Here is a 25,271-nt window from a genome sequence, read left to right as displayed (position 1 = left end):
TATTGTTTTGATATATGCATCTTTTATTACAAGCAACATCAAATTATTTCCTGAACCTGGTACAGATAATAAGTAAATATATTAAATCCTTTCGATTGTGAGCAACAGAATTCACTTATTGCTCATTTCATGCAGAAAGAGCATTGTATTCTCTGTGGTTGAGGCATTAGTCATATTTTTTTATCTCCTTCTTCCTTTCCAATTTTCAATATCTTCTTAGTCTTCTAGTACATGTAGATTGTTATTTCTTCCATGAATCCTGTCTTCCATATGTAATCATATCCATATTGGTTCTATATGTTTGATTTGCCAGTTTATTTTTTGTAATATATGTTTGGACAGCTTTTAGCATTTTATTTGGCTGAGTCTTCTGATATTTTTTCTCAAATATATGTCTTTTTTGACTGTACTGTAAACTATCCAGGTTGTATAATTTATATGCTGCAATTCCTCAGTTCTTTAAGCTCTAGGGAAACACAGATGATGTTTCTACCTTTTTATGTGCTCTAGAGTCAATCAGTGCTACTGCTGGGCAGTCAAATTTGCTTGGTTAATTTGGTGGTATTTACACGGAATTGTTTTTTCATAGTTTTGGTTCTAAAATTTGGACACAGAAGTAACACTGAGTGGGTATGGTGCAAGAAGATAATTCTCATGGAATTATCAGAAATTTTAGAATCTTCTAATAGCTTTTCCATCACTCTCATTGTTAGATTCTGACCCATAAAGTTAGTCACAAAGGTTCTCAAAGCTGGTAAATGTATGGGAGGGTCAGTATGTCAGAGGATAAAAGGTGTGGCTTTGTTTAAGTTGCTTTATAAAAGTATTGTAGCAGTGCCATGCATGTGTTTATGCTAATAATAACACTGACATTTCTTTGACTTTTTCCCCTCAGAGGTGACATTGTGATTGCAAAAAGCCCAAGTGATCCAAAATCAAATATTTGTAAAAGAGTAATTGGTTTGGAAGGAGACAAAATTCTCAGCAATAGTCCATCAGTTTTCTTTAAAAGCCATAGTTATGTAAGTAACATTTCAATTATGTTATTCATTGGTATCATAGTTGATTAACATTAACTGAACACACTGACAAATGATTATAACTTTTATTCATATTTTGAATATAAGTTAGAATAATGCATTCATTAGAATTTAAGTATGTTTGTATCAAGAACAACATGGCCATTATAGTTTATATATTTTATTTCTTTTTATATTTATAAAATATTTATATTTTATTTCTTTTATTTTCTTTTAAAATTTAATTTCTTTTCTTTAATTTCTTTTAAAATTTAAAATTATTTTCTTTTATTTTCTTTTAAAACCCTGTATAAACATCTCAGTATTAGTTGTTGCAGGCAAGATTCACCAATGAATGTCAAAATAATGGGCAGACGTTTGAGGAAAAATAGTGTATTTGCATAGTCTCAAAGTATCTTTCCCGGGCTTCCCTGGTGGCGCAGTGGTTGGGAGTCCGCCTGCCGATGCAGGGGACACGGGTTCGTGCCCTGGTCCGGGAAGATCCCACATGCCACGGAGCGGCTGGGCCCGTGAGCCATGGCCGCTGAGCCTGCGCGTCCGGAGCCTGTGCTCCGCAACGGGAGAGGCCACAACAGTGAGAGGCCCGCGTACGGGGAAGAAAAAAAAAGTATCTTTCCCAAGAAATTTTTACAAAGGGAAAAACAGTAGCTTCGTAGAGGAGAAACCTGGCAAACACCACCTTAACTGAGTGATCAAGGTTAACTTTACCTGTAACAAGACGTCAACATAATGTGACCCCTGAATTCAAGGACTGAGAAGGGCACATCACCTTTGTGGTACTCTTGTTAAAAGAAGGTATAGCCTCATGAGAAAACATCAGACAAACCCTAACTGAGGGTCATTCTGTCACATAATTGACCAATACTCTTCAAAAATGTCAAGGTCTTTAAAAAAAGGAAAGTCAGGAATTGTCATAGACTGGAGGAGACAAAGGAGACATGACAAGTAAATGCAGTCTGGAATTCTGGCTTAGATGGTTTCTCCACTGACTTGTTAGTGGAAAATCTGGTAAAACCAAACACAGTCTTGTAGTTTAGTTTTTTAAAATCCTATTTAAATGTTTAGGATAGATATTTTGGTGTAGTCAACTTGCCAACTCAGTTAGGAAGAAGAGCAAGAGCAGTAGAACGGAAGAGTGAAGAGCAAATGTAACGTGTGAGCCCCTTTCACCAGTCACATGGCTGCTGAGACAGCTTGTGGCAGGGGAGGGCAGCCTTCTGTTTACTCAGCATATACTCTTCTCACTTTAATTATAATTTAATTTTCTATTTTTGTTTAAATTTTCTGTGTCACTGTCAGATTATTAATAGAGCTGTTACATCTGTTAAGTAACTTTATCTTCATCCCCAGTGTAAACATATAATTAAGAGTTAAATGGTCTTCATTGTTGTAAATTTATTTTGACCTACAGTAGCCTCTGATTGCCCTATAAGTTTGATCAGTAGACTATTAAATAATCTGTTATTTATTTACCGTTCTTAATAGACTATGGTTCAGCTGTGCAAATGTTTATTACACTTTTGATGTTTATTACTACAGTGCTAAACATCCTAGGAATCCGTAGCTGATGGTGATAATGTTAAAGTTGAGAATGTGGTATCAGGTAACCTATTTTTCTGTGGCCTTCATCATGGATACTTATCCTTTTATTTTTCAAAAATGTCACTTATTTACGTAATGGTTTCACCTTCACATGACTATTTTCATTTCTTGAGGCATTCTAGTCACTTCTAAGTTGCTTTAGCAACAAGCATATACTTCAGACCAGAAATAGTTTTATCAACAGAAAGAATAACAAAATATATAAATGATAGCATCTACTATCTGTGTACAGTGTGTACACTGCTGTTGTTTTCTTTTAAAATTATTAGAGGAGGAATATTAGGATGAAAAGATTTAGATAAAATCTCTGCTAAGTAATCAGAGAAAATAACCAGAGGACTATAAGACGTACATTTTTTGAATATTCTATTTAAAGAAGACATTCATCGAATTTTTATGTTTGTTGAGAGGATAAATTAGGGGACACTGCCATTTTGTTCCAGGTGTATTCCATTCACTTTGGTTTGCATGTTTATAAGTGTACAAACAATTGTAATAATATTGGCCAGCACTTAACTGTGTACTTACTCTGTACCTGACACTGTTGAAACTCTTTCCAAGGGTTAATTTATTTAATCATCAAAACAGTAACCCAGTGAAGGTGGTAGTAGCATTTGACAGATGGGAAAGCTGAACAACAGGGAGGTTAAATAAATTGTCCAATTTCAAACAGTAAGAGAAACAGTTGGAATTCAAACACAGGTAGCCTGGCTCTGTCCAGAATCTATATTCTTTACCATGCCACTACTTTTCATCCCAAAATATCCTCTACTTACTATTATTATTTCTACTCCCATCTCATAAATTGTATTTCCCTTAAAATGTATTTGTCTTTATTATTTTTAAAAAGAAAGGCAACTGTTTCTAATCAGGGCCAGTATTAGTTCTGAAAGACAAGCCAGTGATTTTTGAAGGCTTCCTGGCTCCACCAGTTTTACTAGGCTGCGTTTTTTAAGCCATAAGAATTGTGTAGCTATTACAGAACCACTTTAGCAAATGTGTTCCATTAATCAAGGTGACTTATAACAAAAATTCATCCAAGTTTGGAGCACTGAAGAGATATCCAAACTGTTTGCATTCTGCCCCTCCAGAGTGTTCCCTTTTCCAGCTATCTCAGAAGCACACTGGTGCTGCATGCTATGAAAGGGGTTTCTTCCCCTTATCTGTGCATCCTTTCAGAAAAATCATTGTTGTTTATAGGTTATGAAGACATTACTATTCAGATCTTGATTGAGATGCATAATAAGGATGATATATATTAAACGTGTTTTGAATTTCAGGCAAAAAACATTTATTCTCCTAAGTAGGTGCTTCAGAAAGCAAAACACCAAAATTGTCATTTGGCACCTAGAACATAGAGTTTAGCATATGAAAGAAATAGCATTGTTTGTAAGTTGGCAAACAAGAATATAAACAGATCATTGGTTAAGTGATGTGAAACCATTTTATTCATTCCAGAGTTCTAAAAGTTCATGTGGCAAGCATCACTTACGAAAGGTGATTTATTTTTTGCATTAAGCATTTGGAAACGAAGCAGTCCCTATCAAGGTCCTATTGCAGTGGGTTTTGCTTATTTTCATGGTATTGAGGCCAGTAATTTTTTCCCTTGGGTTATGGGCTGAGCATTGGCTACTAGGAAATGAGCTTAATTTGTGACTCTCAAAAGAAACAAATTGTACTCAGCTCAAACATCTTGAATAACTTGCCTTTCTATACTATAGGAATTCCTCAGTTTGCTGCTAGAAGCCACTAATTTGCCAAAAATAATTTAGTTGGAAGAAGCATTTAGCAGGTAGGAAGTACATTAAATGAATAGGCATTCTCCTGTTGATCTGCACAGCAGGCGATTTAACGTAGTCTCCATTCCCCTAGGGAATATAGGGCCAGGACTCAGGAAATACAGTAAAATTTTCTTATAAAGCTAATCAAGAAACTATAACACTTTATAATCTTTCTCAGGATAACATTGTGTGATAGTTCAGGGCTGTGATTTTAATCCATAATGTAACTGTGGTATATAGTTAGTCATTTTGGAATACAGTAAGTTCCTATTAGCAAACAAACATGCTATAAAATCTCCCATCTAAACAAACAAACTCCTTTGGCACCACATCCTCCTATAGGAAAGAGTCGTGCATACTTACTGACTCGACTCTGAACTTTATATTCTCTTTTGAACTCATTCCACTTAGACTTTGGTCCCCAGCACTTTATTGAAAAGGTTCTTGTTAAGAGTCACTGATGACTTCTCTGTTGTCGATCCAGTGGTCAGCTTTCGGTCCTCGTTTTACTTGACCTATTCTTAGTATTTGAAGTAGTTGTTCTTAAAGCCTGGTTTCACTTATTTTTGGGGATACCACTCTCTTTAGGTTTTCTTCCTCTCTTTCTGCTTCTTCTGAGTGTCCTTTGTTGGTTCCTCCAAATATTGGAGTAACTCAGGGTTTGTATTTTAAACTTCTTTTGTTTATATACGTGCACTTAAGGTGACCTCTTCCTGTCTCATGGTTTTAAATACTATCTAACTCAAGACCTAAATTTATATCAACCACAGCTTCTTTCCTGAACTCCAGAATCATATATCTGATAGTCTGTTTAATATCTCCACCTTAGTATATAATGTTCACCTTGAACTTAATATGTCCAAAACTAAACTGATTTTCCTTCCAAAACTGGCTTGTCCCACATGTATTTCCCAATCATGGTAAAGGTGCCTCCATTCTTCTGCTCACTCAGGTCATAAACCTTGGAGTCATCCTTGCCTCTCTTCCTCTTTCACCCTCCCATCCAATCCACTAGCAAATCATGTTTACAAGATTGTATCTTGTAAATATAATCAGAATTAGACGACATCTTGCCCCCATCACTGCTACCATCCTGGTACAAGTCAAATTCATCTCACTCTTGTTTTCTTGCAGTAACTTCTGAACTTCTCTCTGAGCTTATACCTTTCCCATCTTCTTGCCTCCTTACCCCTCTACTGACTACTCTTCACACAGTAACTGAAATGAACCTTTTTAATAATGATGCTTTTTCATAAAAATAATGTTACTCTTCTACCCAAAGAGCTCAGTGGCCTCCCATCTCATAATTAAAGCCATGGTCCTTTTGATGGCCTACTAGACCCTACACTCTTCCTGCTGCCTGTTCTTGTAATTAAAGTTTCATTGGAACATGGCCACACTCATTTATTTACATATTGTCTGTGACTGCTTTCAGTAAAACAGCAGAGTTGAGTCATTGTAACAGAGACTCTATGGTCTGCAAAGCTTAGCTATTTACTATCTGGCCTTTTACAGAAAAAGTTTGCTGACCCTTGCTCTACAATGTAAGGTTCTTAATGGCAGAGATTTGTTTTGATCTCTGCTGATTCCTCAACACCTAAACTTTTATTTGGCATCTAGTAGATACTTTAAAAATACTTAAAGGGTGGACAAATGGATATATGACTAGAGTCTGACAGTGTTTTATTTTAGTTTCTATTCTACTCAGTTTCTTCTAGTTTCTACTGCAAACTCGCTCTGGAGTAAAGTGCATGATGTTCTATTTTTCAGTAATATAGATGTTCCTGTAGCTCACCACACTGTATGCTAATGCTGAACTGGCCAATCTGTGTTTATTCTAGTCTTCATAGAAGACTTGAAAGATCTTTCTTCCATGGTAGGGCTACTTGACCATTTTCCATAACTGCAGGTAAATGTTATAGAAAATATTGGAATGCCCCTGTTACTTTGTACCAGCATAGCATTGTGCTGATTAAACGTTTCTTTCCCCAAGTGACTTCTATTTGGACTGAATGATAGTTTTCAGCCCTTTTATTAAAGCAGATTAAACATTTACCTGGCTTTGAATAATTAGTTTGGAGTACTCTGAACTTGGTCTCATCTAAATCTTCTGAAGGACTGGTGGAATTGAGGTACCCTGGACTTACCTTGTTCTCATTTTGAGGGAAGATTTGGTTCCCTAGAAATGGTGTGGTGGTTTTGTTACTATGAAGGCTAAGTCGCCCTTGCAACATGCAGTACCTACTAATTAGTTTGTGTGGTAATGAGAGTTTTCTACATTTCAGTAGAAATGATGTGCCTTTGGACATATGTAACAACTCTACAGGTATTTTGTTCTTTTGATTCTTTTATTGGTTGGCAGATTAAGGATGGATAAGTTGTTATCTGAAGCTGGTAAACTGTTCCTTTAAGTGTAAACTTCTGCTTGCCAGTGGTTATTATAAAACGAAGGATCTTTTTTTCTAAATCTTTCAAATAATTAAAACTCTGTTTATTGAATTTTAGTTTCTCAGCCATAGCAGCCACCTTGTTGAAGATGAGCATGTTAACAGAAATATTATGGAGATTTCAGTATTTTCCTGTAGTTAAAGCGTAGCATCTTTTGCTATTGTTAAAGGAAATGTATCTGTGCTTATTAGAAAAATTATGTTTTTGCTTTTATATTTGACCTATCAAAATATCCAGTTATATAAAGCTTTTCGGTTATTGATACCACAGATTCCAGAATCATACACAAAAGGTGAAATGTTCATCAAATGCTAGTCTGTTACCACAGTAGAGTGATGGTAGGTGTATAAGAAATGTAGTATTTCTTACATTTTTCTTTTTGAATTGTAGAGTATGTTAATAACAACATCATTATTGTTATTGGCAGAAATGTAAGAAATAGAGACATTTTCACATTTCAGAAAGAACTGATTAAATGTTCTCAGGATGCCCTGGTGGTATAGTGTTCTTAAAAGGAGAACTTGGAAATGGGATAATATGCTAGTAATAAATCTGTTTTACTGTGTATTGAAAAATATTTAAACAAAACTGATTGGCCAACTGAAAAACAATCTCACTAATTGGGAAACATTAGAAAATGGTCACTTTATAAACACTGATAGCCCCCAACGTGTACTGTGTATTTACGTTATAGTTCAAATCCTTGAATATCCTAATGCTGTTTTTCTGTTTGTTTAAATGTCATTTACTTTAGCTAAAAGTCACAACCATATGGTCTTCTATTACCACTTGTATTATAAACAGAAAAAGTACTTCTCTGTAGGGAAAGGAATCATCAGATTGAAAGGGTTTGTTTATTATAAGCTGCTGATACACTAAATCCTTATGTCATTTAAATAGAAGAACTACCTAATAATGTCACTTATTACAACTAGGATATCTAAACAAGGGACTTGCTTTTTGCAGACTATAGTGATAAAAACCTGTGCTTCACATCCATTTCTCAGCAACGGCTCCCAGGGTGATCAGTCACGGCACACTGCTAATGCCTTGATTGCAGCTCATGCACAGGAAATATGTTTACTCTTTTGCTAAAGTGAAGTTGACTGCGGAGATGACGTGACTTTTTCATCCTATAGCTAACAATTCTGAAGATAAATTTGACTTAGTGTTTACAATTCTGAGCTGTTTTTCTTCTGATGTTAACACTAAAGAATCATCTTTGAGGCTCCCACTACTTAAGCATTTTCTGATGTGTTCCCTGAACATTTTCAGAATAATTTGGTCTTAGTTTAACAAAAATATGTAGTTTATAAAATATTATTTTGTAGAAATGTATTTTATCTTAATATATGTTTGAGTATGTATATGTATTTATGAAATCAACATTTCTACTGAAAGGGTAGTAACTCTTCCTGAAACTAACATGTTTTGCTCACCTGAAAATATTTTAACCACTCAAAGTTGGAAAGTCAGTGCCATGGGTGGGATTCTGGGGAGGCATTTATGCAATTCAGTAAAATGCCATATTACGTATAGTTTTATCTGCAAGTTATATGAGACCTCTATACTTTTAGGTTGCTTAAAAGTAGGTGGTGCAGTAGTTAAGAATCCGCCTGCCAGTGCAGGGGACGTGGGTTCGAGGCCTGGTCTGGGAAGATCCCACATGCTGCGGAGCAACTAAGCCTGTGCGCCACAACTACTGAGCCTGTGTTCTAGAGCCCGCGAGCCACAGCTACTGAGCCCACATGCCACAACTATTGAAGCCCGCGCACCTAGAGCCCATGCTCCACAACAAGAGAAGCCACAATGAAGAGTAGACCCTGCTCGCTGCAACTAGAGAAAGCCCGCACGCAGCAACAAATACGCAACGCAGCCAACATAAATAAATAGATTTATAAAAAAAGTAATTGGGAAAAATTACTAAGACTGAAATTGTAATGCTGCTGTTCAGTGTAAGCATCTGAGGCAGACTCCCACTCTGATGGTCGGTTGTAAAGAGAATGTGTTCCAAGTGTCCTGTGGCTTCCTAACCTGATACAGTGGTCTGCTGGACTAAGTGGAATATGTTCAAATGTCTTCTGAAATAAGCAACTAAATGAAGTTCTTCTATTACCACTTTGGGCAATCAAAATTCTACAGATTTCTGTGACCCACTTAATCTTAGTCTATAAAAGCATTCTCATTCTAGTAAACTATTTTCTACCTTAAATAAGAAAGGAAAAGAGAAATTACAGATTTAAAAGCAAGTATGCATATTATAAAACAGTTGAAGATAGTAAAATAGCCGAAAAATATTGACATTACAAGCCATTATACTGCTAACCTAGATATGCGAGAGTGCTTCCTCCTGGGTTGGAATTTTCATAACTATTTTAAGAATATTTAGGAATCGTTTAGTTTGTCATAGCTAGTGCTTGCCTGTCTACTACACAGACATACAGAGCCAACAGGGAAGGGAGATAAAGCACCTAAAACTATAGGGTGAGTAATTTAAAATTCTAAGATGCAACTTAAGATTCTGATCTACTCCCTGTACATTGTGTGTATGAATCTCTAAATCAGGAAGGATTAGAAAAACCTCCTGTCATCTGAAGAGACTTGAAATTTGACCTGACTTCCCTATGTAAAGAAAGTCAGAGTAGGTCTGGGGACATAGAATGATATGCACTTCTGACCGTAACTGCAAATGCACCTAACCCCAAACCAATCCCAGCATCAGGCATCTTCCTGAATGAGACTGTGTCCCAGGAACAGTGGAAACCGCTGGACTTGGGGGGAGGGAGAGAAAACTTAAAAAGCCTTCAGGAGGTTATAGGGTGGGCAAATTTGCCAGACAATAACTTCACAACTTTCCTATTATTTATTCATGCATTCATTAATCCCATTAATTCCAGATATTACTGAATACTTACCTGAGGGCCACCACCATGTTAAAGTAGATCAAGTCCCTGCCTGCAGGCTGTCCAATAGAACTTTCTGCAAAAATGGAATAGTCTATATCTGCCCTGTCCAGTATGGTAGCCACTAGGTTCATGTGGCTGTTGAGCACAGGAAGCGTGGCTAGTGTGTCTGAGGAACTGAATTTTTAGTTTTATATAATTTGTAAGATTGAATAGTCATATATGTTACTAGTGGCGACCATGTTGGACAGTATAGCTTCAGGAGTTTGTAGTACAGTTGGGGGACTGGACAAGGAATTACAAAATGCTGTAATAGAGGATACTTATCTAGACTGGGGTGAATAGGATTACTACAGAATGGGGAGGTAAAACCTGAGTTGAAGTTCTCAAGGCTAAGTGGGAGCTAGCCAATGCAGCATATGCAGAAGATCTAAAAGTGAGGGTGCAGCACTGTGCTTTGGGTAGCTGCCAAAAGTAAGTTCCTATGTCTGGGACATATAGTGGGGAGGGGTGGGTAGTGAACAGAGATAAAAATGAAAAGGTGATTAGGGCTCAGTTCCTTGTAAGTCTCAAGCAGGGGAGTAACTGTGTGTGTGTGTGTGTGTGTGTGTGTGTGTGTGTGTGTGTGTGTGTGTGTGTGTGTGTGTGTGTGTGTGTCCGTCCACATCACGCGTTGTGCCCCCTGCAGTGGAAATGGGGAGTCCTAACCACTGGACCCCCAGGGAATTCCTGGGAGTAAGATTATCATACTTAGCTTTTAAAAGATCACCCTGATATTTAGTATAGAATAGTAGAGGATGGTTGGAGTAGGAGAGGCCAGAGGCAGGGAGACCAGTTAATCAATAGGCTGTAAGACATAATTGAGATAATAACATGAAGAATGGAAAGCAGTACAAAGTTTGCAGAAAGATTAAGGGGATATCTAGACAGGATTGGATGTTGGAAGAAATGGAATTGAAAGGCTTAAAACTGACCCAAGTTTCTGGCTCTAGCAATAGGGGTAGGTGGTGCATTAAAATAAGGGGTCTGGACTTCCCTGATGGAGCAGTGGTTAAGAGCCCACCTGCTAGTGCAGGGGACACAGGTTCGACCCCTGGTCCGGGAAGATCCCACGTGCTGCAGAACAACTGAGCCCGTGTGCCACAACTACTGAGCCTGAGCTCTAGAGCCTGCGAGCCACAACTACTGAGCCCACGTGCCACAACTACTGAAGCCCACGTGCCACAACTACTGAAGCCCACGTGCCACAACTACTGAAGCCCACGTGCTCTAGGGCCCGTGTGCCACAACTACTGAGCCTGTGTGCTGCAACTGCTGAAGCCCGCATGCTTAGAGCCCATGCTCTGCAACAAGAGAAGTCACCACAATGAGAGAAGCCTGCGCACCGCAACAAAGAGTAGCCTCCACTCGCCACAACTAGAGAAAGCCCACGCACAGCAACGAAGACCCAACGCACCCAAAAATAAATAAAATTTAAAAAATATATATAAAGGGTTCTGAGGGAGATGTTAATTTGGGAAATGGAGAGAAGATATACTCAGTTTTGGAGTAGTCTAGAAGCCTGTATAAGTCTATGATAGATTGTACTTTAAATGAATACAATGGCAGTGAAATTATAGGAAGTGGAAAGAAAACACATTCTTTCCCAGAATGACGTTTGGGTGCTATACTATTCCCTCCTTGATGTCCACAGTATATTTTCATGATCTCTTAGTCAAAACAGTGTTTTGATGCTCTCAGCCCCCTGAGATCAACCTCACTTTTTAAAGGTCTTCAGCTATTCTCTTCGTATCTTACATCATCACAAAAAATGTCGTCTGTCATCTACCTGCCTAATCTGCAACTTTGTATTCACAAAGCTAGACATCATTCTAAATAATTTCCAGGGTATGGGACATTAGAGTTCTGGTTTTGATAAATAAAATGCAAGTAGAAGTGTCTATCAAAGAAAATCATGCAATACAATGCTTTTTTTTTTTTAAGATACTAGTAATATCAGGTACAAAAAGATCCACATATTTTATTTTAATCCTTCATTTTTTGGAGTATGGACTCTTGCTCTACTACTGATCTTTTATTTCTAGTACCATTTCAGGTATAAATCCATTGTTTAGCCAATCTCTATATGATGCAGTTATGCACTGGTCCATAAGAAACTGAAAAGCGCTACAGAGATTCATCTATAGGAATAAATCCAAATAGGGATGAGTTTTGACTGGGAAGAATTATTTGAAGTCTCAGGAATCAAAAATTTGGTGGAAACCTATTAGCACATACTCTGTATAGTAGGCATCTGATTTACTATTTTAGACTTTTTCTGAGAACATGAGAAAACTCATTATTTACATATTTACCGCCATTTTCTACTACTCTTTCAGATACCTGTGTTTCATTAAGTTAGGCTCATCTTTTGGAATATGAGAACCAGAGTGTACATCAGGCTATATTAAAATGAGAGTACAGACAGTCTTGAAATGAGAATATAAGGAACTGCTCTTAAATACTAATCCAAAAAAAGCAGGTAACCTTGTTACAAATAGAACAAAAAAGAAGTCAGAGACCAAATAATCCATTGTCCTAGGAAAAAAAAATCTGTAGGATTGAGATGTTAGTATTAGATCGCTGGGATGGAAAGGCCTATTTACTAGCTTCAATCCCAACACTTTTTCCCCTTCCTCTGCCTTCTGACAAGTTGGTAGACGGTCCTGAAGAAGTAAATGCTCCATAAGGAAGTGCTTAGGCATTTGATATTTAATAAACATTGCTTGAAAAAGATGCCTGTTAAAAGAATAAAAATGTTAGTCTTTGCTACATTTGGATGATTTGGTCTTAAAAACTGAATTTCATTAAATCACTTGGCATAATTAATATGGCATCTATTCACAATTAATGTACATTTTTAATTATACTGGATTTAATTCAAAGTCTTGGCTAGTACCAGAACTATATAATTGAATACAGTGTAAAAGAAAAAGACCAAAAACATAACTGAAGTGAAATTGCAAAGCATAGTTCACTTTGCAGAGAACTGGATAGACTGCATAAGAAACCAGGAACAAAGAAAGCCCGGCAGGCATCATTCATCCAGCAGCTGGAGCAACTGTTAATAACAATAGTGAGTGCTTACTGGGTGCCAGGAGCCTTCTGTGTTATTTGGTTTTCAGAATGTTTCTGTAAGGCATTCATTAGTCCCAGTTTTTTAGATGAGGTTTAAATAACCTCTCCAAGGTGTTTAACTAGTAAGTGACAGAGCTACAATTTGAACTCAGAACTATGACTCTGTGGACTGTAACTTTAACCACCATACTAACAACCCATCAGAAATTCCTGTTCAGGCTGGATGGAGGTATTGAGTACTTAAGGAGAAGATGAAGGAGCTTAGCTTGCTTGCAATAGCTATGAGAATGAACAAGTCAAGTCTTAGCCTAAGCTCTAAACCCACGCAGCAGGGAGATGCTCAGTAATAAAAGAGAACCTTTAGTTAAAAGCATCCCTCATCACACACACCCTCACCACAACGCTGTAGGTGTAGCTTACTAGAACTCTGGTGTAAATTCCTCTTTAATGATAATTGGCTATGAACCTAAAGTGGCACCATTTTTAAGTAGGGAAAGGCAATAACAGTCCCCGGGAATGATGTGGGATAGGTTAGTAATAAGTCAGAATTTAAATGGGAAGAAAAAGAAGCAGGACTGCATAGAGATAGTATCTACTGAAATAATAAGTGTGTTAACTGTTCCTTGCCTGGTCCTTATAAATGTTAATCCCTTTGTCATGCGTCTAGCCTTTGGGAACACCTCCCTTATGACTCCAGATATTCTACTCAGGGAGACAAATGTAGGCAAAAAGTTCTGGCAAGAAGAATGTCAGTAAAAATAGAGCATTAGTGAGACTGTTGCTTGAGTTTTGCTTTCAAAGTTACCCATAACTGACGCTTGAGACAGCCCCATTTTACAAAATTAAAGATTAATAATGTTTTCTCAGCTTTGTGTTCTTAAAAACCTTTCTACATGATTTTCTCTCGGGATTTAATGCTTCACTTTTTGACATATACATCTTTATCTATAGTTTTGTTGGTGTGTATAGGAAGATAAACTCCAACAATTATTTACTGCCATTACAGGAGTCATACAAATACTGGGCATTATGAAGTTCTTTTAGGACTATATAATTAATAAATGATCTCATTTTGCAAGTATTCTCTCCAGTAGTTTGTGTGCATAGCATCTTACCATGACTATGTTTTGGTTATATAAGCCATGATTAAGCAGAATATGCATTAACCACATAGTGGTATACTAATTTGACTCGATTCTGCTTACCTGAAAGATAGTAACATAAATAACAATTATTTGGGTATTGTTAAACTAAAATGACATGTCATGAATGTACATTCATCATATGGACTTTTTTCCTGGGCAGGGAAATTATGCATTTTATATTTTACATTCATCATTCTGTGAGACACAAGACAAAATCTTTAAAATACATGTGGAAAATGAAATACTTTACAGTGTTGTTGATATACCACTTCCATTTGCTTTTGCCAAAAAAAAAAAAAAAAAACAACCCACAAAAAACAAAACAAAAAAGCCCAAGTCTTTATCTGATTGCTTTCCTAAGGTGTGTATGCCTCTCCTTTTCCCATATATTTCAGGAAAAGGAAAAAATAATCATGTCAGAAAAGGATTCCAAAAACTTTGCCCTCTCCGATTACCTTTATGATTTTTGTTTGTTTCTTTAATAATTATTATTTCCTTTACATTCAATCATTTTAGAAGAACCATTAAGGAGGCATGAGCAATAATAGGGCCAGTGCATACCCTGCCTTTGCTGATTATACATTTTAAAATATCTGGCAAACAAATAGTTAAAAATCCGTCTGTTATTAGGATTTTCTGTTTTTTGAAACTTTTGAAAGGTCAAATGTACAAATATCTTACTCTTCAGTCAGAACTTTTTCTTAATTAGATAATCTTTGCTTAATCAAATAATAAGTGAGTTTGATTAGTTTAGTAAATGTGTTATTGTGGACTCTTTCATCAGATTTCACTTGAATCAAGAAAGGTAACACCTGTGGGTTGGTTCCCAAAAGCTGCTTTTGTTAAATGGACACCCGCAGGCCATGAGGCAATTACGTTTGTTGCTTGTACTATAAAGGAGGCACTTAACTAGGCTTCAGCAAGTATGGCTGAGAACTAGAGGCTTGATTCTTTTGTCCTGCCCTGAGATTAGGTTTTATCATAGCTCAGGAAGTAAACCTCTGACGTAGAAAGGAAAAACCAAGAATGATTTAAGGGTTCTTTTACTGCTTTAAAAGTTATTCCTAAAGCTAGTTATATCTGAGACCCTGGGAAAATTCAGATTTGAGCAAAAGTAAACATTTCTAGGTGGCATTCATTGTAAACATATATTCATACATTCTTATTCAGTCTCATACATTCATTCAAGTTGGCATGGCATATTTCCAAAAATACAGAGATGAAAAGTAATTAACTTTTTAAAAGTTTTGGTTATGAGAAGTAATGAACAAAGACATGGAATTAGGACTTCCATTTTGGGGCATTTGTAAAGCATTTATTATAATTTTTTTAAGTGTTTATTTGAGTTCTTTTCTACTTTAATTGGAAAGTTATAACAGCTTTTTAAAAATACATTTTAAAAATATATTTTAATCTATTTTATTATAATATTGCTATAGAATTGTTTTATCTGGTTTGAATTTTGAATTTAGTGATAACCAGTAGGTTAATCCAACAGACAATAACTGTTTTGAGTTAGAAAGGAAATTTTTGTTTTGTTCCTTGCTTTACTCCACTCCACTCACCTGACCAGAAAGGTCAGGTTTTAAGTTTTGGACCCATACCAAAAATGTGTTGTACTTTATATTTATTTAAATAAATGAGTTCTTAGCTAGACTAATATTTTAGTTATCCCGAGGTCTGGTGACAGTGCTGTAATTGCAGTCATTTACTTGTACTGTACAAAGAAGCAGAGCCTGCTATACGGATTGGAAGTTAGGTCACTCTCTTACCACATTACCACAGACAAAAAAAAAAAAATTTTTTTTTACTTCAATAAAGCTCTTCCTAACCTGCATTGTGATGGACAATGTTCCATTTTTAAAAAGTACAAGTATTACTGAAAGGGCTAGTCATATTAAGACACACATGTATGTGTATGTGCATATATATATTTTTAAATTATTTAATACATACTGTTCACAAAAATGTCAATTTTGAAATACATAAAATTTTGTGGTTTTTTTAAAAAAGTAATTATACCTAAGTAAGCCCTGTAACTTATTTTTTTCACTGACTGTATTCATGTCAGTCTATTAGCTGTCTACTATTCTGTAAATAAACTGTTTAACATCTGCCTACTGACGAATATTTATACTGTCGCCAGTTTTGAGATACAAGCAATACCATACTGAACTTATCTGCTTATACATAATTGCATGCTGAGTTTGGCAAATCTTTTCTAGAGATTTTGATAGGGAAAGGGTAAAATGAGGACACACAGGGCATGCCACTGAAGGGGATGCAAGGCAGAGATGCCAAAGACACACTTTACTTACATCAAGAACTTTAGTTCTCACCGAAAGGATTTTCTTCATACTGTTATGAGGTATGCTAAAAAATAAGACTTTAAATATTAGATACTTTGAACATCTGGCAATTATGGAGTAACTGCGGCTGAACTTGCCCTCCTGCCATAAAGAACTAGAAAACTGGACAAACTATGTAAAACAGTTTTCAGACAATGCGCAGCAGGCAGTACAAGACGGATTCCTGAGAGCAGGGAAACAAACAAGGCAAGCCTTATACTTTCCCTAACTTCTGCCTTAAAGCAGTTTTCAGAAGGTGCGAGGAGGAAAATTCAAACAAAGGATAGTGGTCTTGCTGAGTTGAAGAGACAGAGATTAGGGTATAGGGAAGTTTTAAGTGGTTGGAATTTATGCATCAAACCACCGGGGAGAAAAGAGCTACAGAATGATCTCCAGCAATCTATGTAGAGTATTGTCTTGGTTTTGGGGCTGAACACTAAACTGTGCCTGCTTATGGTGAAATTTAGAGACTGAGCACCAAACAGCTATTGGCAGCAGCCAAGCAATTCCCAGAGCTCACACAGGGCTGTCATTTGAGTTCTGACCAACCACAGTGGACAGATCTCATTAAATATCTAGAGCATTCCGTAGAGACCCTGGAATATCATGCCTTAGGAGTGAGCTAGACTAGCCCTTACAGTGTGAGAGAGACCCAACGCTTAAAAACAAGGCTTGACAGGAATAAGCTGTTCCACAGCTAACTTAACCACCTTCCAAAAACCAAACAGACCTCTTCAACATTCAGTGCTCTCTAAAAAGAGAACAAAATCCACTCAACAAATGAATGTTCAGCTCAATAACAAATTATTAGATATGTGAAGAAGTAGGAAAATGTAACCCACAACTAGAAGAAAAACAGATCCAGAAATGAGACATAATGGAATTAACAGTCATGTGCTCTAAAACACCAATTATAAATATTTTCAGGGATCTAGAGGATGAACATAATGAGGGAGAAATGGTAAATATAAAAAAGAACCAAGTGAAATTTCTAGAGCCTAAAAATATATCGTCTTTACAGCAGATTAAAAACTGCAAAAGAAAAGATCCCAGACTGGGAAGAAGTATTTGCAATACCTGTCAAAGGACCTGTACTCAAGATACATAAAGGGCTCTTAAAATGAATAAGAATAATCCATTTTAAAAATGGGCAAAATATTTAAATAGACATTTCACAAAAGATACACTAATAGGTACAAGAAAAAATACTTATCAGAGAAATGCAAATGAAAACCACAATGTGACACCAATAGCCTACTAGAATGGCAAAAAATTTTTTAATTGAAAATACCAAGGTTGTGAAGCAACAGAAACACTCATACATTGCTGTTGGGAGTGTAAAATGGTATAATTACTTTGGAAAAGTTTAAGATTAAGCGTACACTTATGACCCAGAAATTCTACCCCTACATATTTACTGAAAAGAAACAGACTTATACATGAACGTTCATAGTGCTTTATTTGTAACAGCCCAAAATTGCAGACAACACAAACATCCATCAACAGGTTCATGGAAAGAAATTGTGATTTACAATGGGATATACTCAGCAGTAAAAAGCAATGAATGACTGATACATACAACATGTATTAATCGTTTAAAAACTGCTGAACAAAAGCCTGACACAAAATACTATGTAGTGTGCAATCTCACTTATATGAACTTTAGTAAAACTAGTCTCTAGTAAACAGGAAACATCACTAGTTGCCTGGGATGAGGTGTAGGGGTGGGAGGTGGACTGGAAAAGGAGGGAACTTTTGGGCATAGTAGTAATGTTCTACATCTTGATTGTCGTTGGTGGTTACACAGGAATGCACATTTTTCAAAACTAGTGTCGAAACAAAATGAGCACATTTTACTGTAAAGTATACCTCTAAAATTGATTTTAAAGTGTACACCCTTACCCCATATCAAAAATAAGTATGTGTTTCAAAAGTGGAGTAACTGCAAACATAATGAATTTTTTACTGGGAAAATATGTGACAGAGGGGTAGATCAGCAAAGGTGACTGCTTTGATTTTAAGACTCAAACTCAGCGGTTTTCCCATTTATAGAGAAGCTCTTATTAAAGGTACCATCAGTGATGAGGTTGTTTCCTTGTGTCTGTACTTTATATCAAACATTGAAGTCTTAAGATGTAAAGGTTATTCCTTTGCTATGAATGGATGCATGGGTATTAGCATATATGGGCTTCAGGTAAGTAAGAGGTAGCATGTTCCATATTTGAACCTACTTCTGTTAAATGTCAGTAACTGTACTTCACAGGTTGTTTTAAGGATCAAATGTGTGTGTGTGTTTAAAATGACCAGAAAAGTATGTATAAACACTAGTTTGTGTTACTATTCCTCCCTTTTGTTCCACCCCTTGTAGTCAAGGACTAGGTGTGAACAGCCTGGGTCACACTCCTCCAAAGGTTTCTGGTGGTATGTTCTGGGTCTCTCTTAGCAGATTCCTTTCTGTTCTTGTTAACTTTACTATACCAGAGATAATACTTCATCACTGTGTTTATCTAAACTTGGAAGAAACTTAGGTCATAACTGCCACAAAAGTGATTGTGCTTTACAAGAATTTCTACTTAACTAATACTAATCACCAACAAATATTTGCGTTCCAACATCAGTTTAGGTGTTGTAAAGATTTAAGATCATGACATGATTATTGTCTGTTGGCTTTTTCAGTCATAAAATAGTAGACATACACAAAAGCCAAGCATGTAAGAGGATGTTATGTTCCAGAGCCCCATGTAGGGCAGACTTTAAGTGTTTTAAACAATCTAGAGTATTTGGTATGTGCAGGCAACATAGGGAAAAGCTTCATGAAGAAAGGAAATGTATATTGGATCAATCGGACAGGCAAAAAAAAGATCTTGCTGGATCGTTAGTATCTTTATTCGTTTTTTGATTTTTGTTCTCCTTTGCTTTTATTGGTGTCCCTAACTTTATAATTGTATTTAAGTATTCGTATATGTTACCTATTTTTAGAACTCAGGAACAAACACATATTAAGGAAAAACTATGGAAATTTAGACACCCAAGATGTTCACATTGTAGTTTCTCCCAAGGCAGTACTTCAGAACATATTTAATGACTTATTTTACCTTTTCCAAATACACTATTTTGTTCTTCTTTTCATCTGTAACCTGAGATGTACTCATTCTTCTATTTGAGCAGCCTTATGCTTCACTACATATAAATCTACTTATTATATAGGTAGGAATGAACCTTGCTATTAGCCCTAGAACCTACAACTAGTTCCACTAGTAGAAGTTAATGATCTTACAATATCTGATATTCTTTCAAAAAACTTTATCCTTACTCTACAAATAGATTTAACATTTAAGTGTATCTAAATGAAAATAAGTAACTTGATTCATTTTTGGCTAATATTTCTACATGATATAAGACATTCCAAAATTATATAATCTCTAAATTGTAATTCAAATTTTACATGCTTGTATAAACTTATTTTTCCAAAAGGTAATTCAGGGGTGATGGGGGGGAGAATGAATAGGCAGATCACAGAGGATTTGGGGGGCAGTGAAAATACTGTGTATGGTACCGTGATGTGGATACATGTCATACATTTGTCCAAATTCATAGAATGTACAACACCAAGAGTGAACCCTAAGGTAAACCATGGGACTTCGGGTGATGATGATGTCAGTGTACCAGACATGCCACTCTAGTGGGGATGTAATGGGGAGGCCGTGCATGAGTGGGGGCAGGAGGTATATGGGAGATCTCTGTACCTTCCTCTCAGCTGTGCTGTGAACCTAAAACTGCTCTAAAAGTCATTTTTAAAAATTTTGTGACATTTTAAAAAACTGGTCATTTCTTATTAAACCTAATATGAATATTTTTCTTCACATAAGGTTCCCAAGTAATAATCAGTCAAAAGAATAGTGAAAATTAATTCCTTTCCATAGATCATTTTGGTCTGGTCAATAATTCAACTTTCTTGGGTAACAAAACCTATAAAAAAGAAACTTTAAAATGCAATTTTGAAGATTGTTACTGAAGAGTAATTTTTAAAGTTTATATTGAAGAGACATTAACGGGCAAATATCTCATATCACAGTGGGCATTTTTGTAAGTAATGTGTTCTGTCCTAAATATACTTAGGATTGTCACTGAGTAAAAATTTAAATTTATGTTATATCCCAGTTAATAACAAGACATATAGAAGATGGGATCTTTTCATTTAGTAGAAGGTCACCATCATTAATTTTACAACTGATGATTTTATAATAGGTCCTTCTAGTTCTTGATGGTCATTATTGAAGTATAATGCATTGAAGATATGGCCTGTACAAAGGCAGAACAAGGATCTTAATTAGAATTCTGACAAGCCCACTCCAATAAAATGATGAGATTATTTGTAATTGATGTCACAATCAATTACCATTTAGTTCATCATGAGCATTCTAATAGGTCTGGCCTTGGTATTGGCCCCAGGATGTTGCTGAGTGAGTGGCTGCCCTGCTTATGCTGTTATTGAGACAGGAGGGCACATTTTCAGTCAGCATCCTAATGACCTCTTTTGAAGTCTATTAAATTAATGACCCTGTCACATTGTTTTGATCTCTTATAACCTCAGTTTGGGGTTTGCATAACAAATTAATGTTTGGGAACCATATGGCAAAAAAGATAGGTCTTTTTAAAAGTTGAAATATTAATACTACTTATTAATATTTAGTAAAAGTTATTTTATTATGCAAGAAATAACAGCAAAAATGCAAATTATAGGGTTTGAATGTATTTTGTAAAAGAGAACTTTAGGACATTTCTCCCTACCTCCAAAAGACATGATTTTTTATTTATAGTACCCAGATTTGTTTTTCTTTTTTAAAGGGGCTGCTTTCTTCTATAATTCTAGGTGCCAACAGGTCATGTGTGGTTAGAAGGTGATAATCTACAGAATTCTACAGATTCCAGGTACTATGGACCTGTTCCATATGGACTAATAAGAGGACGTATCTTCTTTAAGGTACTACTGTTTTCTGCTTAAAATGCAGGCTTTCTTCTCTGAGCTGGGAAAAAAAACAAAACCAAAAAAAAAAAGTTCCTTTCAGAAGAACTGAAATCTTTAGGCTGTCAGTGGATATAAAACTGTTGCAATGACTACTACACTTTATGAACATGTTGGCCTTCATAGCTATAAACATTACCACTCCCCCATTATGACAGGTAATTGAGAATAATTTTTGTTTGAAAAATAAAGTTCAGATTAGTTGTAGCATAAGAAGCTTTTAATTTGACTCTCCAAAAATTTACTTTTCTCTCATACAACTTTTCCAACCATATTCATACCCAGGGCGTATGTTAATATATATGCATTTGCAGAAGAGCAATCTAGCAACTAGCTGGAATGCAGGGATATCCCAGTTAAGTATAGTGAGTAATGCACTTATCATGGTTGTAGTAAATGTAATAGTAAAGATTATTATTTTCACTGGCTTTTCCTTTTTGCCACAAGCAGTCAGGAGAAAAACAGACATGAGTATTTGGGGCTGTTGGATAATTTACAGGATTTTTTACACTTAAGCAGATGTTATATTCAAGTACGTAGGTTTACAGTTAACTCTGACGATAGTGAAAGAAAAAACAAACATATACACACTACACACGTATTATTTTCTAGTATAATGTTTGAATGTTCCAAACTTTAGAGGTTAAATACATACACATACAGGTTTCTTTCTACAGTCTTATTTTGAAGTAGAAAATTTGTTCTTGATTGAATAACGAGAAAGCATTTAATTATACGGCATAGAGAAAGGGATGAATGAAAAAAAGAAGGGAATGTGATGATGCTATAATATCACTTTACTAATTGTCTTCAGTCACATTTTGATTTTACAGATTTGGCCTCTGAGTGATTTTGGATTTCTACGTGACAGCCCTAATGGCCACAGATTCTCTGATGATTAGCAAGCATTTATTCTTTTGATTTGATTATTGTCTTCTGCTAAAGTGAATTTATTGTCACTGAAACCATGTACTTACTAATAAACTATTTGCTATTCAGTTTGAGTTATTTTTAATTGTTAAATGTAAAGAATAAGCAACACACACTCTTGCAAGCTATATTTGTTCAAAATATATGGATAAAAGTGTAATCCAAAATAAGTCATCTAAATTCTGATACGAAAATATTTTTAGGGAAAACCTGGAACAACCTCACTTTCAAATTTTTGGTTGTACAGGTATAAGGAAAGTAATTTACTCCTCTTGAATATGCCTCATACTTTAGCTACATTTACAAGGCAGAGTACTAACTAGTCTTATAAGTCCACACCAACAATAAACCAAGAGTCTGACCTAATGAAAAGCTGCTAAGTCACATGCTTGGCTTACTCATTTGAAATTAAGGAAGAATGTTTCAATGATCCCATAAAGGATTCCTTAAAATTTTTTAAATGAGTTCTGACTCATACGGTCCATAGAATATTAAATATATAGAAAAATAAAAGTTTTACTATAATCAATAATAACACATTAAAAAAGTCCACTTCACCATACCAGCAACGCAGTGGCCACGGTTTTCTGACTCCAAGGCTCTCCTTCTTTCTCCGGTTGCCAGTTCACTTTACTAACTTTGAAATAACTCATGAATATCCATATCCAGCCTTCATCATGGGAGAGCCAGGCTCACATGTTATTCACGAAGATTCTAACTTAATTCTAATGACCTGAGATTTGAAATAGTTGTACAAAAGGCCTATAACTTTAGCAGCTAGAAATATGTTACTTCAAAAACTTAGCAACTATAAAGGAATATGATGATACTGTGACCCATTAAAAGATAAGACACACTTATATGAAGAAAGGAAAATTCTTATATTTTGTACCAAGGAGAAAATGCACCAATAATAAACTTCTCAGATGGGAATTCACTAAATATAATTTTTAATTCAAGCCCCCTTTCTTAGCGATCTGTAAATATAAAATGTAAATACATATGAATAATGAAATTAATTTTCTATTAATCTAGGTGGACTTCGACAGTCTTATATTTTTTCTGCAAATAATAGAGCTGACAAAAAAGAATCCTTTTTTTTTTAATCAGCTTTATACATTTGCCTGAATGGACAAAGGTGGAGTAGATTTTCCTCCATGTGTCTGAATACAATAAAGAATTCCACTTAGTGAACAATCTCAGCGATAATGAAGGAGTTCTATAACTAGTGAACACATATCACAAGAAATCAGCGTCACCACTTCTGCTTCATCCTTGGAAACACTGTATTTTCCACCACATCGACAACTCAGAGAAAAAGAATGATCATCTGCAAAGAAAACAAAATGCTTACATGTAACTACTTTGTTAATACCTTTTTAAAAAATGCAGCTATTCCACAGAAACTGCAAAAGAAAAAAGATCAGTCAATATAAAATATATTTAAATGAGAACTTGAAAAAATTTCTCATATAGGGGGCAGTGTTTCTAAAAATTATCTACTAAAAAATCTTTATCTGTGGAGGAAATGTATTGAGGGTATGAAACAATAGACCAAAGATCCTGTAGGGGAGAGCAGATGCTCAGAAGTGACCAATGAAATTTATTTGAAGTCTTCTGTTTTCTTAAGATTCATGTAAATTTTACATTCTTCTGAACAATGTGGTTGTCAAAATATTACTGTGAAGGAAGAAGAGAAACAGCCCTAGCTGTCTTATTGTTAAGGAGCATGCCTTTGCCAGTAGTATATCCTTTCAGAGAAAACCGCTGACTTGACTGTTTATCAGGTTCAGCATTTGAATCCTGTCTGTTCTGGTATCACACTATTTCAAGAATCCTGCCTTAAATGTATAGACATATACTATGGTGTCCTTTCTGTGGGGGCTATGTGTGTGTACCTGTTTGTTTGGTGTTTACAAATGATTTAGGAACCAAAAGGACAATCACTGAAGTGAGATGCCCAAAGGAGGCAATATGGTGCAACGTTCTGCCTACGAATGGGGGAAATTTTATAAGTTTCCTCTTCCTAGGAAGTTAAAATACTTTGTCTTTTAGCAGAAAGAATCTCTGATCCACTGGTTATTCCATTTTACTGTCACTGAGGAGTGACTGTCAAAGAAAAGTAATTACTGATCTCATTATTTTACTACTGTCATAAAAAAAAATAGAGATAAATGAACTAAATCTCTAAAGATATAATTTCTTAAATATCTTCATTCAATTCTCAAACTTCATTTTTTAACACTTAGATCTCATCATATGCCATGAAAAGAAGAAAAAGAAAAGAAAAAGAAAAAATATTCAACTGCCTTGGATTTGTTCTCTAATCAACTTTGGTCTTGGAAAAACAAGCAATTAAATAAGCCAGCTTTACATGTTTATTTTATCAGTAAGGAAAACATTAATTCACAATCCTGCTTTTCATTTTTCACCACAATGTCTTTTTTCTCTATAAAGAAAAATAACTTAATCTTGAATTTTAAAACACTAACATCTTCCCTATCTGAGCCAACATATATGTGTAATAGAGCATGCTTTCAAAGTGAACTATTTTATTATTAAATTGTCTAAAAATACATATTCTAACCATTGGTTTTCTGGAGCTAAATCTCCCTCTTGTTTTTTCACCACCTCAGTGAACACTGAGAAACAATTTGAGGTGACATGTGCTTGGTAGATGATGCAGAGGCCACCATGGGCTACTGTGGAGTTTTGTCATAGATGAGTCCAAATGTTAATGCTCACTAAAACTCACATATTTTTAAATTTCTTCTTAAATTATTCTACTATCACTTAAAGTGATATCTTCACAGAAATCATAATTTTAAATACACTGAATGAAGACAAAACAACCAAGCTGTATAAGAGACTAACTGTAAGGGGAATGGCTAACTTCAGTCTCTCAATAGTTCTTCAGGTATGCCTTTTAAG

At 35.5% G+C, this 25,271-nt stretch overlaps 2 protein-coding genes across 5 annotated transcripts in view; one reads left to right on the top strand and one right to left on the bottom strand.

Annotated features, from left to right (window-relative positions):
• IMMP1L (inner mitochondrial membrane peptidase subunit 1) overlaps positions 1 to 22,408 on the top strand; it is a 74,313-nt gene extending 51,905 nt beyond the window's left edge. For all 3 annotated transcript variants that reach the window (XM_082659866.1, XM_082659867.1, XM_082659868.1), the window contains 3 exons: positions 896 to 1,022; positions 21,258 to 21,368; positions 22,244 to 22,408. In XM_082659866.1, the coding sequence (XP_082515992.1) occupies positions 896 to 1,022; positions 21,258 to 21,368; positions 22,244 to 22,312 (307 nt within the window). In that variant the 3' untranslated portion in view covers positions 22,313 to 22,408. The remainder of the gene's footprint in view (positions 1 to 895; positions 1,023 to 21,257; positions 21,369 to 22,243) is intronic.
• A 107-nt stretch (positions 22,409 to 22,515) lies between these two features.
• The window catches only part of DNAJC24 (DnaJ heat shock protein family (Hsp40) member C24), a 62,686-nt gene continuing 59,930 nt past the window's right edge, over positions 22,516 to 25,271 (bottom strand). Inside the window, exon 5 of one of the 2 annotated variants that reach the window (XM_082659870.1) lies at positions 22,516 to 23,670. In XM_082659870.1, the coding sequence (XP_082515996.1) occupies positions 23,540 to 23,670 (131 nt within the window). In that variant the 3' untranslated portion in view covers positions 22,516 to 23,539. The remainder of the gene's footprint in view (positions 23,671 to 25,271) is intronic. The other variant, XM_082659869.1, reaches the window with a different exon arrangement.

Source organism: Grampus griseus, assembly GCF_964374135.1.
Source record: "Grampus griseus genome assembly, chromosome: 8".
Classification (NCBI taxonomy): Eukaryota; Metazoa; Chordata; class Mammalia; order Artiodactyla; family Delphinidae; genus Grampus; species Grampus griseus.
This window is presented reverse-complemented; position numbering and strand designations above follow the sequence as displayed.